We start from the raw sequence: 14805 nt of genomic DNA on the forward strand, positions 1-14805 counted from the left end.
TCACCAGCCTGCCCCGTGCTGTCCCCACCCACCCACCTGGCCCAGGTGGGACCCAGGGGATACAGGCTCTCACCAGAGGAAGACCCAGTCCTGCCCGGGCCCAGTTGACTGTGGCCAGCTTCTCTCTCAGTGCGGAGGCCACGGGGCCAGCCAGGTTCGTTGGAGGGAAGATGGGGCCACTGCAGCTGGGGCACTGGTAGCCAGCAGGTGCTGTGTTTTGGGGTAGCTGGGCAGCACGTTCATTGAGGCAGGCCCAGTGGAAGAGATCTGAGGGCCCATGAAGTAGTGGAGGAAAGACATGCAGAAGCAGACACTTAGGACCCCTAGCCCAGCAAGAGCCCCCAGCCTGCTGCAGAGATACATGCACACATAAGTGTAAGCCCAGGGCCTTCTCCTGCCCATCCTCACCCCAGGTCCACTTCATCAGTATTCCCTAAGACTTTGGCCTTCCTGGCCACCACTATCCGACTAAGTTAAGGCAGATGCTACCAAACTTCCCAGCCCACTAGGGGGTGGGAGTGGGTGGGAAGAAGATGCCACCTACCCTTTCCATGAGTCCTCTCTGGACTCGCACTCATCACAAGCTCATTGGGCTAACAGCTCATCAAGAACAGTTTCAGAAAAGGTTACTAGACATACACACAGGAACACGTATGGGTGTACACATCCATGGGCACAGATATACACGTGTTTATATACATGTCAAACGCAGGTGCCATCCCCTACATCCACACATACGGGCAGACTAACTCTCACATACACATCTATACACTCACGTTTGCTAACACTTAAGCACCCTCACCTAGGAATTCTCCTGCAACCCCACAACACACCTGTGCTTATATGTTCACATACAACAGTTACCCATTCATTCCCCCATAGTACTAATGAATACACTAACACTTATGTAAAGACACAATGCACGTTCAGTTCATGCACATATAAACACAGTGAGAAACACATACACGGAGCACACTCTTTTACACTAGTTCCTTCAAAAAGTGGAGCTAAGGCTCTTACACCAGAGTCAGGTCAAGGTCATGACACATGCCCCTGCTGACTTCCTTTAGCTGACATTACTGTGAGGAATGCAGTTCCTCTCTGTTTAATCTTGGAATCAGAAATGGATCCTGAATGTCTGAAAGCCCCATGCTTTCAGCTCACTGCTGGTATGGCCAGCTACTGCTCACAGCTACAACCACACCCACAAGTTTGACTGGCTCTTGCTCAACCCTAGAGATTGGCAGGGAAGAAGCTAGAAGCTTTAATTTTTAGGGAAAAACACTAAGGCCTCTTAAGGGGAAATGACTTGCCTGAGCTCACACAGCAGGTAAGTAACCTAGCTGGACCAGAACCTGGGGCTCCAGCCTCCCAGACTTGAGAGGTCACTGTCCTGCTGCTTGGGGAGTGCCTGGAAACTGGTCACGCTGGGCCTGTCCTGATCCCCCCATAAGGTGCCCAGGCCTCACCATAACAGACCAGGCGGGTCGTCTCCCGGGAGGCCAGGGGTATGTTGCAGAGGCGGCAATTAGGGTTGTAATCGCTATCTTGGAGCCACTGCAGGTAGGACTGGACGATGCACTGAAGTGGGAGAAAGAGGTCACAACTGGAGCAAGAACTCCACAGCCCATCTCCCCAAAGCCCAGATGCCTCTTTTTCTCATCACAGAGGAGATTGATACTTCTGTTCGACCAATCAATAAACATTTATTGAGCACACACAGTGTGCCATACTCTGACTTAAGCACTGGGGATACAACAGTGAACAAAATAAACTAAGTCCTTGTCCTTGTGGAGCTTCCATTCTAGGGCCAGGCCCTTCACGGATTTGGAGGAAGTCAATACTACCTGCCCACCTAGTGCCCTGCTCAGCTGTTCCTCTGAACACCCACCTTGGCGTGATTGGCTACCAGGCAGTGCTCGCAGACGTTGACCCGGTGTTCGAAGCAGAATAGGTTGGTCACCTTCCTCTTGGGGCACTTGCAAAGCCCCATAGTCGACCCTGAGGAAGGGGTCTGAGTTGGCAGGGAACCAGGTTCTGGTGGCCGCCACAGCGCACTCACCAGCCCAGTTGTTTCCACTCTTACCTGCCCTAGACACCTCTCGTACTCGCCCCAACCCCAAACTCTTGCCCACCGTCCCTCTCCATTCCGGCCACGCCCCCTGCATAAATCCCACCTCCGGAGACCCCAGATTCCTCCCGCATCCCAAACCTGGCCAGGCCCCTCCATCAGTCTCTCCGATACCACCGGCCCCGCCCCTAGGGGCCCCTCCCGAGCCCCACCCCTCCAAGCCCCGCCCCCACCTTCCCCACAGACCCCACTGTGTGTTACGAATCGGCTGCGGCACTCGTCCCCACGGGCGCGAGCGCCGGTCCGAGGTGCGGAAGGTCAGACAGCACTCAGCCGAGTTCTCGCTCGGCTCCCTCCAGCTCAGAACCCTCCGATTATCCCTCCACTGCCACGTCTCTTCCGGGTGCGGCGCGCGCTGATGACACCAGCTCGCCTCTGGCCCCGCCCCTGCAGACGCTAGACGTGGAGGCGGGTGGAAAAGGGGTGACCAGACCTCGGCGGCCCTCCCGCTTTACGTCACTTCCGCTTCCTCCCGGGTAAGGCGGGTAATTCGAACGTTTGCCCTTCGGGTTGGCGCGAGCTCTGGCGGCGGTGGCTGCGGCGGCTGCGGCAGTAGAGCTCGAGACCAAGGCTAGACATGTCCCAGAGGCGAACCCGGTCCGGAGGGGCCGCCCAGTGCTCCGGTGAGCGGAGGGCGCGCGGGAGAGATGGGGCTGAGCAGTTTGTGGGACGCAGTTCCGTGAGGAAGGCCCTCCCCCCACCGCCCTAGGAGGCTCGTCCCCCTCCCGAGAAGGCGCCCCCAAAGGGCCTGTTTGGGAACTCTCGCTCTCTTCAACTCCTGTTCTCTCTAGACTCTGAGGTCTAGAGTCCTCCCCTACCTGCTAAATTTGTCTCTTTCCAGGGCCCAGCGCCCCAACTTCCACTCAGTCTCTGCGGAGGTCCCAGCGGAAATCAGGCTCTGATCTCCCAAGCATCCTCCCGGAAATCTGGCCTAAGGTGAGCCCCGGGTTCCTCAGTTCCTCCTGCCCCGGAGGCCCCTGGGCTAATGTAGAGCTCAAGTTCACCCCTCTTCTCCAGGCACCCCAGGCGACTCCAGTCAGAAAGCCCATCGTCTTGAAGAAGATCGTGGCCCATACTGTAGAGGTGAGGACAGAGAGAGGGGTTGTAGGTGGGGAGCCAGAAGTGGGATCAACTAGTGTTGATGTGATCAACTAGTGTTGTCTCCACAGATCCCGTCTGTTCATTCGCCTCGAAGGAGCCCCCGGGTAAGTTCATTTTCATTTTCTTAGTTAAGGGAAATCCAGGACAGACAGTCTAGAGCTGAGGCGGAATATAATGGCTGCTCACGTCTGCCCAGGGAGCTATTTGCTGTATTTTGAAACAGTTTGCCTTTGGACACCTATGTGTATTGCCAGTCTTGCTTACTTCCTGCACACTTGGTGCGTTTAGCTATTGATGCCCTGTATTCTCTACCATTTTCCTTTAAAAGTTGAGCTGTGTCTTAACTACTTTCTTCTTCCTCGTCTATTGTTCTCAGTGTAGTATAATGTCCTTAACTGTTTTAGCAGAAGTTATTGTTAAGGATGTCTCATTAAAAGGAGATCTCTACCTGAAGATATAATGAATGAGAAATACTAACTGCCTTTGAGTGGCTCACGGGGCTTACAGTCAAGTGGGGAGAAAGACGAATAAGTGATGACGTAGTGTGCTGAGGACTGCAATAAAGAAAGAAAGTACTAGATGCTGTAAAGGCACCTAACCCAGACCAGGTAGCTCAGGGAATGTTTCACAGAAGAAGTGTTTAAACTGAGTCTTTGAAGACAAGTTAGGAGTGTTCTAGGCAAAGGAAGCTGTGTTTGCAGATGCCTGGAGTCCACAAGGAAAAGCATGAGGTTTGGGGAACAGCAGCTTTGATGTGTCTGCCCCACACCTTGTCAGGGGAGGGAGCGTGCCAAGCCAGAGCAGATCCTGATGAGGCATGAGGATGAGCTTCGACTTCATCCTTTGTTCTGTGGGCAGCTTTGGAGAGTCTTAAGGTAGTGACTGAGGCAGGCTTGGGTATTTTAGAAAGATCTCTTTAGGGTCTGGGTGGAGAATGGATTGCAGAAAGCCTTCTGGGGACCCCCAGACCAGGTGGGCGGGCATGAAAGGAATCCCGAAGTGAGATGGTGGGAGCCTGAAGTTAGGTAAAGGCAGAGTGCTGCTTCTTCCCCTGACCCACTGCGTGACCACCGCATCACATAGGACTCAGCTCAAAGGGCACTGCCTCCCCGAAGCCTGCCTGATACATTTCTCCATAGGCCTTATGAATAGCCGAGAGTATTTTGTTTGCATGTTTGTTGTCTTAGGGGCAGGGACTTCTGTCTCCCCTATGGTGGCCACTCTTTCTTGTTGGTTGAATGATAGATTCATGAGATATTGAACAAAAAATGCACAAGGACTTCGATGACTGCTTGGCTGTAGGGATTGAAGAAGAAGTCGTCTGGGTGACTCCCATTTTGTTCAGTATCCCTTTTACTAAGACTCATGGGGCAGATTCCCCAGAATCTGTAGCCAGGAAATGTCTCTCTTGATAACCAATATAATTCTATTAAACCACAAGGGCCCTAAATTTGTCTTGTTTCTCGCCTTGTCTTGGTTGGCACAAAGCTCAGTGTCAAGTTTTGTGAAAGTTAACTCAGTGATTATTTATGGAACACCGGCTCCACGCAGGGCTCTGCTGAAGGTGTTGGGCACAGGCAAGGTCAGCGAGACAGATGAAGATGCTCACATGTGACGCGCACATTCTAGTTGGCGTCACAGTCACCCAGCGAACAGCCACAATCAGATAGTGATGCTCACTGTTCAGGAAAGAGGTCATTGTGACAGAGGGTGACTAGCAAAGGTGAGGAGGGGCTGCTCCGTTCCACGGTAAGGGATCGCCTCCCTGAGGAGGCAGCACTTCAGCTGAGACTGGAATTATGAGAAGCCAGTGTGTGAACCTCTTAATACACATGTCAGATTAAGTGCTTTCCTGTTCAGAACTTTGCCATGGCTCCCTGGGTCTCGGAGCAAGGGGCTCCATGGGTCTCCCCTTACAGTGGCCTGCAAAATGCCCTATAACACCCCCATTACCTCTCGAACCCCATGCTCAGTTCCTCGCCTCGCTCCCTCTCACTTCAGCCACGCTAGCCTTATTGTTCCTTGACCCTGACTGGTACCCGTTCACCTCAGGACTTTTGCACCTTCTGTTCTCTCTGCCTAGAACATTTCTCCTCCAGATGACTTACTCCCTCATTTCCTTCAAGTCATAGCTCCAGTGCTACCTCAGTGAGGCCTACACTGACCTACACCTACTTAAAATTCCAAACCCTTCCCCCACCCAGTATGCTCAGTCCTGTTGTTTTTTTCCAAAGTGCTTAACATACGACATGATTCTCCCTATTCTCTATTTTCCCCACCAGAGTGGCAGCACTGTGGAGACGGGTCTTCTCGGTTTTATTCCCTGCTCTACTCCCAGTGCCTGGCAGATGGCCAATAAGGACTTATTGACTGGATGGACATTTTAGGTCTTGTGGGTCTTTCTTTCTGCCCTAAATCTCCTTGTGCCTTTCTTGAAGTAAGTAACACAGCCAAGTAACAGGGAGGCGTTCTCTCTTCTGTCCTGGTACAGATCGCTGTTTTTTTGGAGAAAGAAAACAACCCTCCTAGCAAGGAGCCTACTCGGGAGGACGTCTTCCCGACACGCAGTGTCCGGGTCACCTCCGCCTCCACTCCTGCGCTGTGCTCCCTGAATGTTGAGTCCGACTCCAGGGAAGGAGACCTGGACGCCAGAGACTTGGAAATGTCCAAGAAAGTCAGGCGATCCTACAGCCGCCTGGAGACTCCTGGCTCGGCCTCCACCTCCACCCCGGGTCGCTGGTCCTGCTCTGGCTTTGAGGGGCTGCTGGCCACAGAAGACTTGGCTGGAGTCTCGCCTGTGGTGGGTTCAAAGCTAACTGAGGTCCCCAGGGTCCCTGTGAAGCCCTGGGCCCCAGACACAACTCTCCCTGGAATCTCTCCCCCGGCCGTGAAAGAGAAACGAAAGAAGAGGAAGGTGCCGGAGATCTTGGTGAGTGAGGGGCAGGGGCCTTCCTCTGCCGTCACGCCAGACACACGGGGAGACGCACCGGGACACGTGCAGGGCCGGGGCTCGGCCCTGGCTGTCACGGGAGAAAGGCGGCGCCTGCAGGGTATGGGTGGAAATGCTCCAGCCAATGTGCCCGCTTCTCCACTCACCTGCCCCCCATTTCTCTTCCCCCAGAAATCGGAGCTGGATGAGTGGGCCGCGGCCATGAATGCTGAGTTTGAAGCTGCTGAGCAGTTTGATCTCCTGGTTGAATGAGATGAAGTGGGGCTGTCCCTGGCCAGACTCCCCTCTTCCCCCTGTACATAGTCCCCTCTCCCTGTGGAGAAGACACTGGGGGTCCCCTCCCCTGGTCTCGTTACCTGTGCACGCGCTGTTGCTGCACATGAGGCCTGTCCTCTGAGGGCTGGCACAGCGGCAGCGGCCGTTTCAGCTTGAGGAAACGGGGCCCGCCTGGCCCAGCCCCGCACTGGTGTCCTGCCTGTAGTCAGTCACCTACCATCCTTTCCCCACTACGTCCCAGAGTATCCCAGCCTGTTTCCAGTCGGGCCTCAGACTAGGGAGTAGGAATCACTGGCCCAGCCAGAAGAGGTTAAAGGGCTGGGGGCTGGGGGTGAGAGAGAGCACCTCTGCTCTTGTGGGGAAATGTGGCCGCTCTGCGGCAGCCCCACCAGAGCTGGATGCCGAGGGCCACAGCCAGCCTCGGGCTTTCTCTACTGAGTTGCCTCTGCTGAGGCTTGGTTCCCAGCCATGAGTGCATCTAGGTAACGAGGCTTGGGTTTCCTCTTAGATTCTGTAGATGGTCCGGGAGGACTGTCGCCATGGATTGGAGACAATTCTGTCTGTGAGGAAGAAGCAGAATATTCAGCCTATAGTCTTAAGTTTTGAAGGAGGGAGGGAAGCCTTGGTTGGGTCTCAGACTATAAATGTCTGCTGCACAGAAGCTGTGTTTTATAGTTCTGTGTGCTGTGGCTCAGATGTTCGGTTAAATGCAGGTTGATGGAGCAGTGGCCGCTTGGGGAGGGAAGGTGTCTCCAGACCCCCCAGAACCTGAGGCTCAGGGCATATGGACGGATAACTGCAGAGGGCAGGAAGGGGCCCATGGCAGGAGGCCCCCCCTCTTATCACTCATACCTGTTTTTTACAAAACAAAGTGTTCAGCATCTACTTAGCTCTAGAAGAAGAACTTAGGGGTTGAATGGTCCTGGTGACATTAGCATTTCGTAAAGTTCTAGGAAGCTTTTCTCACGTGCCAGAAAGGGGCCAGGGTTGATAGCAGTTTTAACTTTCAGCTTCCTTAGTGTCCTCTCACAGTAGGACACTGCCTGAGGTAGGTGCTAGGAGTTGAACTAGGGGGAGGGTGGGGTCATCTCATTGTCTCTGGGGATCCCCACTCCCCTAGCCCCTGTTTCTCTTTTCTCAATATTGTTAAAAGGTGAGCTTTCAAAGGCTGCCCAACCACAACTTCCTCCATAGCCCAGGCCTCTGTGCCTTTTGATGTTTACAGGTTCATGGAAGTAGGGGATAAGAGGAGTGTGGAGAGGCTAGTGGATAGCAGAGAATATCAGGGAAGATGAGTGCTTGCTTGGTTAGGATCCCTGAAATGGCACGGGCCTGGTGGGTGCTAGTTAAACTCTTTGCAATTGTCCTCGCTGGCTGGCGGGACAACTCCTGGGAAATGTCTTAGTCCTGCAGAATCGGGAGTAGCCAAATGATGTTGAGTTGATGTCATGATTGCAAACTTCTCTTTGTCCCTGAAAAACTAAGAATGGAGTTTAAGGAAAAACTGGGGTTTGTTTTTTAAAGAAAACAACAATTAAAGAGTTTCTGCCTGTTCATAGACTGTTTCTTTGTTGGGTCAAAGGCAGAGCTGAAGGTGTGGGACCCAGGAAGCCATGCCTTCTTTGGGCTGTGTCACCAGGGTTGTCCCTTTGTATGGGGGGCTGCCAGCCTGACCTCCAGTAGCCTGTGGTAGATCACTCCCACCCCCACCCCACCCCCAGGTCTGTTTTTTCTGTCCAGTCACTCACCCACTCCTCTAAGAAGGGGAGCCCTGTACCCTCCTGTTCCAGGAGGAAAGAAGTCGGTCTGCGGTGAGGCTGCTAAGAGCTTCGCTTAGTGCCTGGGAACCAACCCTCCACCACAGAGTCCAGCTCTTATTCCCCGCCCCCTCTTCCTGACAGACTCCTGTGAAGGAGCCAATTCCTCACACACTGGCCCGACCTGGGTGCTCTACAGCAGTGGGTGCAGAACCCCCTGGGGAGCTAGTCAAAGGTGTGATTCCCAGGAATTATGGCACTCGGCCAGAGGAGGCCCAGGGACATACGTGCACCTTGATGCAGGTGTCACAACCACTGTCCTTCCCCTCATCCTTCCTACACTTGTCCTTGCCTCCTAGTCCTTAGAACAAATTAAGGCCTTTAAATTCTTTAATTCTCCCTAAACCTCCCCACTTCTACCTCCTTCCCTTACCCAGAGGAGAGCAGGCTCCTCTTTTCAAGGCCAAGCTTTGCATTTTGGCTTTTGATCCAGTTCCCTCATCTCTGAGACCTTGTTCCTCTTTCTCCTACAAGCCTTAAACAAGCTTATGTTCATTTTATTGTTAAAAACAACCACCCTAATCCTAACCAAAAAGTTTTGTCCAGCATCTGTCTTCAGCTACTGTTACGCCTTTCAAGGTTAAGCTCCTTGAAAAATGTTCAAAAACTGCTTTCTGCTTCTGTTTCATTTACTTTGGGTGCCCTCATCACTCCATTTACTGCTTGGGCAGAAGTAACCAGTGACCGCCTAATGCCCAGTGCTAAAGACTCGGGCCTCTGTAGCCTTAGCGGAGGACACCTTCTTGGGGCCCTGGCACTGCTGGCCCCTCTGTCTTGGATTCCCCTGAAATATCAGGACACCCAGGTCCAGTCCTGGACCCTCTTTCCGATCTGCTTGCTCTCTCTGGGCTGCCTCCTTGCTCAAGGCTTTCTAGTCTATCTCCAAACCATACCTCTCTCCTGGGCTTCAAACTGGAATCTAGAACTGTCTTCTAAAACTGTATCTCAAAAGATGTTAAAAAAAAAAAATTGTATCTCAACTCAGAAGTCGTCGCAAATTCAGCTCATCCACCAGCTTGCCTTTTCCTGTGCTCCCCCTGATGTTAGCAACACCACCAGCTGGCCCAAGTTGCACAAGCCAGGAAACTGGGGGTCCTCTGCAGCTCTACACTCTCCTTTACCCCATCCCATCAGCCCCACCCTCAACATCCCTCCATCCCCACGGCCACTGGACAGTTGCTCTGGCCTAGTGGGTCTTCTTCCCTTTACTCTCACCTCTACAAACTGTCCACACTGCGGCCAGAATGAGTTTTCTAGGAGACAAAAATATGCTGTTTCTCCCCTGCTTAAAACCCTTTGATACAATTCCTTTCTGGGTACAATACCCAAAAGAATTGGAAGCAGGGTCTTAAGATATTTGTACACCCATGTTCATAGCAGCATTATTTACAATTGCCAAAAGGTGGAAGTAACACAAATATCCATCAATGGATGAATGGATAAACAAAGTGCAATATAGAAGTACAATAGAATATTCAGCCTTCAAAAGGAATGGTGTTCTGCCACATGCTACAACATGGATGAACCTTGAAAACATGCTAAGTGAAATGAGACACAAAAGGACGAATATTGTATGACTCCATTTGTATGAGATACCTGAAACAGTCAAATGCATCAAGACAGAAAGTAGGATGGTAGGCGCCAGGGACTGGGGCGGGGGGAATGGGGAGTTCTTGTTTAACAGGGACAGAGTTTCACTCTGGGAAGATGAAAAAGTTCTGGAGATGGATGCTGGTGATGGTTGCACAGCAATGCGAGTGTGCTTAACGCTACTGAACTGTACACTTAAAATGCTTAAAATGGTAAATTTTATGTACTTTGCCACAATTAAAAAAAAAAAAAAACCCTTTGGCGACTTCCCATTGTCCGTGCAGTCGTGTAATGGATGGTTATTGGGTTTTGGCTGCCCAGTCTCAACCTCTACAAATGCGCTGACTGCAAGACGCCACTTCCCTCCATGGGCATGAAGAGGCCAGACACTTGCTCCCCGTGATCCCAGCAACCAGGACATAGGCATCTCACCTGAGCTCAGCCAATCAGATTTTGCATGAGGACCTGGAACGAGGACCAGGAAGAGAGGGAAAGATAATTGAGGATTCAGCGAGGTGGTGGCCTCACGTGTCCAGCGGCAGCCCTGGGCCTCCGCCGTCCAGTGTGGAGATGGCAGAACACTACCGTTGGCTCCTGTGGCAGGGTCCTCATGTGGTCCTGGCAGCCAGCATCCCATACTTCCTGCCCTTTGAGTCTGTTCTATGAGTTCCGCGACTCCCTAGTATCCTTCCAATAAAGTCCTTTTTTGCTCAAATTAACCAATGTTGTTTTCTCTTGTTTGCAACCCAGAGCCCTGTTGCTCCAGACTGCTTGGCAGGGCTCATGAGGACTCCAGGGTGAGGCTGGTGGCCACATCTCCAGTCTGAGGCCCACAGAACCGGTGCAGACCCTGAGCTGCTGCAAGGTCCTCCCTCCCAGCCTTTGCTCAGACTGCTCTCTGCCTCACCTGCTCTTCCCAGTGCTGTCTCACCTGCTGAGTTCTGACTTGATTAGGTTTGGCTTTGGCTCAAGCGTCACCTCTGCTCAGTCTTTCCTACCTGCCTGTCCCTTCTGCAGCAACGGCATGGTGGGTAACAGCACAGATTCCGGAGTTCAATGGACTTTGGATCCTGGCGCTGCCAGTTTCTAGATGTGAGACCCCAGGCAAGTTAATTAATTTCTCTGTGCCTCAGTTTCCTTATCTGTAAAATGAGAACAATAATAGTACAGGTTTCCCCGCTATCTGAAAGTAGAGCATTCCTGTGAACCTTTTGTAAGCCGAAATGGCGTAAGCAAAGACGCAATTTACCTTAGGTCACAACCGCTTGCTAACGGATACACAGCATAAATCGAGGTTAAAGCACAGACGCTCACAATGCTGAGATGTAAGGTGCAGTTCCTGGTGGAGGCGCTTGGCGGGGCCACGCAGTCTGCTCGGGGTGTGAGCTGCCTCTACCGGCACACGGCAAAACTGATGCTGGAAGCTATTTTCGCTTTTTCCCTAAAAATGAAAATTGTCTTCAGATTTCTTTCAGTTAGCAAAAACAGGTGCTAATGTTAGGTCTTTTGTAAAAGTGACTGGCATAAAGTGAACTTTGGAAAAGCGGGGGATACCTTTCCCCACCCCATGGGGTTTAGGTGAGAGAGGAGATGATACAGGTAAAGTGCTTAGTATGTGATACGTACTTGGTGAACAGTAGTTGTTTTCAGGGAGACCTGACCACTCCCTCCTTTCTGACTCCCGGACCTCTCTCACAGCTCCTGTAAGCTCGAGTCTGTCTGTGGGGCACACACATTTACACGGTAGTCTTAGCTCCGAGCGTGGAGGCAGAATCGTATTTGTCTCTGTCCCCCCAGCATCCGGGCGCATCATGGATGAATAGGGGTGGTGGTTTCCCTCCAGCCTGGTCCACAGCAGCTCACACCCTCCTGTAGGAGCTAGGGGCTGAGAGCTTCTGGGTGCCCTGGAGGAGAGAGAGGTGCAGGTGGAGTCAGGAGCAGTGGCCCCTGGGTGGCCTGCACTCAGGCATGGGGCCTCTGCCTCCCCCAGCATGAATCCTGGCTCCAGCCCCAGGGCTCACACTGACCCCCACGGCCCTGGGAGTGGACTGCACCCTCCCTCTTCCACAGGACAGCTCCCTACCCGAACCACGGCCCTCGCCTCCTCAGCCTGAGTCCTGAGCCCCTGCAACCGCCAACCTTCAGGTGAGGCCTTGGCCCAAGGCCCGGGTGGTCCTCCCAATATACGGGCTTCAAGCAGGCTGCCTTCCCCTCACGTATTTCCATCTCCTGGCTGGCAAGTTGTCAAACTCTCTGACAGCCATCAGGTGGAGGCCCGGGTAGCCCTGGGTCTGAACCCTGGCTTTGACTCTTATGAGATTATAGGCAAGTCACTTAGCTTCTTCAAGCCTCACTTTTCTCTTATGAAAAGTGGGGCTAATTCTTTCTTTCTTTCTTTCTTTTTGGCTGCATTGGGTCTTTGTTGTGGTGCGCAGGCTTCTCATTGCAGTGGCTCCTCTTGTTGCAGAGCACGGGCCCTAGGCGTGTGGGCTTCAGTAGTTGTGGCGCGTGGGCTCAGTAGCTGTGGCTCACAGGCTCTAGAATGCAGGCTCAGTAGTTGTGGCGCATGGGCTTAGATGCTCCGCGGCATGTGGGATCTTCCTGGACAAGGGATCAAACCCGTGTCCCCTGCATTGACAGGCGGATTCTTAACCGCTACGCCACCAGGGAAGTCCCGAGTGGGGCTAATTCTACCTCTATTACAGAATTGCTCTGGGGATTGTTTTCCAGGCTGATGGTCACATGCACAGCACCTGATAGAGTGTAATAACTGACTGCTAGTATTCTTGTACTCAGTCCATGACTGACTCCTTAAAGGAGGAAATTCCTTTTTGTATCCTCCCCACATTCAGAGCAAGGCCTTGAATAAAATCAGGGCTCTGTAAATATTTGTGGAGTTGAATACCCATTCTAGAGGCTAGGAAATTGAGCCTAGTGCCTGGGGCTGCCCCACCTTTGAACGGCAGAGCAGGACTTGAACCCGGGTTTATGGATTTTCAGCTCTGAGCTGTCTTCTCTCTAAATCTGAATGAAGCACCTGTCTAAGCTTGGCTAGTGGGACCCTGAGGGGGCACCAAGGGAACCCCAGGCATTCTCTGGGGAAGAGCTCCACGGACTGCGGGGAGAGAGCTTGCGTACAGTCAGCTGTTAGCCAGGCTGAAGGCCGGTGGGGGCACCGAGGGAAGTCAAAGAACTAGTGACCCTCGACTCCCTATCTTATTACAACTTCCTGTATCGCTGATTGTTCAGATACACACCTAGATCTCCAGTCATCCACCTCTCCAATCCTTCCTGGTTACTAACTGGTAACCAGGAAGCTGTTCGTGCCTCCCAGTTTCCTCTGATGGGTACCAACAGGTGGGCATGGTGTTAGAGTTGCCAGATGTAACAAATAAAAATATACAGGATGCCTGGTTAAATTTGAAATGTCAGATAAACGATGAATTTTTGTTTAGCATAAGCATGTCCCAAATCCGATAAACAAGGAGTAATTTTGCAGTACAAGTGCATGCCACGCAATGTTTGGGACATGATCATACTAGAACAAATCTCACTGTTTATGTGGCGCTCAGATTTAACCAGGCATCCTGTATTTTATTTGGCAACCCTGTGCGGTGCATTGGTACGTAGCACGTACAGACCATGCTCGCCTTCCCTGGTATTAACACAGTGTAGACACTTGTCATGGGCAGCAGTTGTGCGTGCCCCTCTCCTTCACCCCCAAGGCCCTGGGCTTCTGCCCCCAGGGTCTCCTCCTCCCATCCATCCTCTCAGCTACGGCCCAAACAACCCACACAGACAAACACTCAAAGGCCTCCCATGCCTCCTTGTCACCTGGGGGCCACAGCCCAGGCCTGCTCACCCTGGGAGCTAGCGGGAGCACCCCACGCCTGGACGCACCATGCCTGTTGGCACCGTCCCGCCCAAACCATTCCCTCTTCTGGCTTGCCCTTCTTCCTTCTCTGGCTGACTCGACTCGTAGAGCAAGCAGCACCCCTCGGTGGAGTCTTTCTGGTGCTCCTAAGCCCAGTGGCTCCCTCCTCTCTTGGTCAAGGTTTTCTGTACAGGCCTCTGGATGGCACATGTCCTTGCCCTGTGGTCACCTGGGAGCCTGGGCCACCCCTTCATCCCTGGGGGCTTCTCCTGGGCAGAACCGGGTCACAGTCATCTATCAGTGTGTTCTCAGGGCCCAGCCCGAGGCTTGTCCCACAGACAGTGGTTGGTCAACCAGTGTTTACTGGGGACCATTAACTTCAGAGTGGATTGTGTTCTATCATGTTCATAAGTCATCGTTTACTTACCTTTTCTTATATTTGGGCCCTTTAGGCAGGTTCCAGTTTTTCTTCATGGTGTAAATCGGCTACCGTGGACCTCCATGTGAATTATTTCTATTTCCTTTGGAGTTGTTTCTTTAGGCCTAGTTTCCAAAGCAAAGTTACCAGGGCAAGGGTCTGGCTAGTTTTGCAGATCTTGTACATTGCCGGCATCCCTTTGGGACAGATCAAACCCGGTGGCAGAGCTCCCTGCTTCCAAGAATCGGTCTACCCTGAGGCACAGCGAGTCCCCAGGGTAACAGGCCCTCTGCGGGCACTGCCAGCCAATGAGATTCTGTTTACATCACATGCATGGGACTGTGGTATTTCAGGCGCCATCTGGAAAGGTTCGATGTAATGCAGAGAGCACATGGCACAGAATTCCTGCCACAACCCACAGGCCTTTCCGAAGCCCAGGTGGAGCTCAGTGTAAAGAAAGAGGCTTCTGAGGTCACCATTTGTTCTCCAGTTGGATTTTCCTTCACCTTTTGGCCAGCAAGCGTACAAGATTCTGAAAAATTGGAGAGCGAAAAATGATGACGAGTCCATTTGTTGACTTAAGGCTTTCTGTGACTTGGGGAGAAGCTGCTATTTCAAGCCTGCTTGGTGGGACATCTTACACCACCT

The 14805-nt window shown here is 52.5% G+C and overlaps 2 protein-coding genes and 1 long non-coding RNA gene across 9 annotated transcripts in view; 1 reads left to right on the forward strand and 2 right to left on the reverse strand.

Annotated features, from left to right (window-relative positions):
• The window catches only part of ZFPL1 (zinc finger protein like 1), a 6404-nt gene extending 3890 nt beyond the window's left edge, over window positions 1-2514 (reverse strand). For 2 of the 5 annotated variants that reach the window (XM_030833664.3, XM_060302946.1), the window contains exons 1-4: window positions 2087-2217; window positions 1892-2001; window positions 1470-1581; window positions 74-267 (exon numbers count right to left, since the gene is read on the reverse strand). In XM_030833664.3, the coding sequence (XP_030689524.1) occupies window positions 74-267; window positions 1470-1581; window positions 1892-2001; window positions 2087-2168 (498 nt within the window). In that variant the 5' untranslated portion in view covers window positions 2169-2217. Of the gene's footprint in view, window positions 1-73; window positions 268-1469; window positions 1582-1891; window positions 2002-2086; window positions 2258-2304 lie in introns of those variants that run through there. The other 3 variants (XM_060302943.2, XM_060302945.2, XM_030833665.3) reach the window with 3 other exon arrangements.
• A 72-nt stretch (window positions 2515-2586) lies between these two features.
• CDCA5 (cell division cycle associated 5) lies at window positions 2587-8256 on the forward strand. 2 transcript variants are annotated; one of them, XM_060302947.1, is made up of 6 exons: window positions 2587-2607; window positions 2973-3067; window positions 3149-3214; window positions 3301-3336; window positions 5724-6161; window positions 6354-8256. In XM_060302947.1, the coding sequence occupies exons 5-6, from the start codon at window positions 5895-5897 to the stop codon at window positions 6432-6434; spliced, it is 348 nt and encodes a 115-aa protein (XP_060158930.1). In that variant the 5' UTR covers window positions 2587-2607; window positions 2973-3067; window positions 3149-3214; window positions 3301-3336; window positions 5724-5894; the 3' UTR covers window positions 6435-8256. The 2 variants fall into 2 exon arrangements, with proteins under 2 accessions (XP_060158930.1, XP_030689526.1); XM_030833666.2 differs by lacking the exon at window positions 2587-2607 and adding an exon at window positions 2691-2754.
• Window positions 8257-10109: 1853 nt separating this feature from the next.
• Window positions 10110-11762, reverse strand: LOC132597654 (uncharacterized). Of its 2 annotated transcripts, XR_009564789.1 has the most exons (4): window positions 11492-11762; window positions 11115-11306; window positions 10864-11007; window positions 10110-10330 (listed from the first exon to the last, which is right to left on the reverse strand). It is a non-coding gene; the product is annotated as an uncharacterized lncRNA (long non-coding RNA). The 2 variants fall into 2 exon arrangements; XR_009564788.1 differs by having other exon boundaries at window positions 10110-11007.
• Between the last annotated feature and the right edge of the window lie 3043 nt (window positions 11763-14805).

The sequence above is a fragment of the Globicephala melas genome, chromosome 8, assembly GCF_963455315.2.
Source record: "Globicephala melas chromosome 8, mGloMel1.2, whole genome shotgun sequence".
Taxonomy (NCBI): Eukaryota; Metazoa; Chordata; class Mammalia; order Artiodactyla; family Delphinidae; genus Globicephala; species Globicephala melas.

What these genes read in the sequence shown, in the direction of transcription:
- CDCA5 (XM_030833666.2), top strand. Translation starts at nt 2,709, where the DNA reads ATGTCCCAGAGGCGAACCCGGTCCGGAGGGGCCGCCCAGTGCTCCG. An exon ending in TCCCGGAAATCTGGCCTAAG is followed by an intron (nt 3,068 to 3,148) that starts GTGAGCCCCGGG and finishes CCTCTTCTCCAG; the next exon opens with GCACCCCAGGCGACTCCAGT. An exon ending in TCGTGGCCCATACTGTAGAG is followed by an intron (nt 3,215 to 3,300) that starts GTGAGGACAGAG and finishes TTGTCTCCACAG; the next exon opens with ATCCCGTCTGTTCATTCGCC.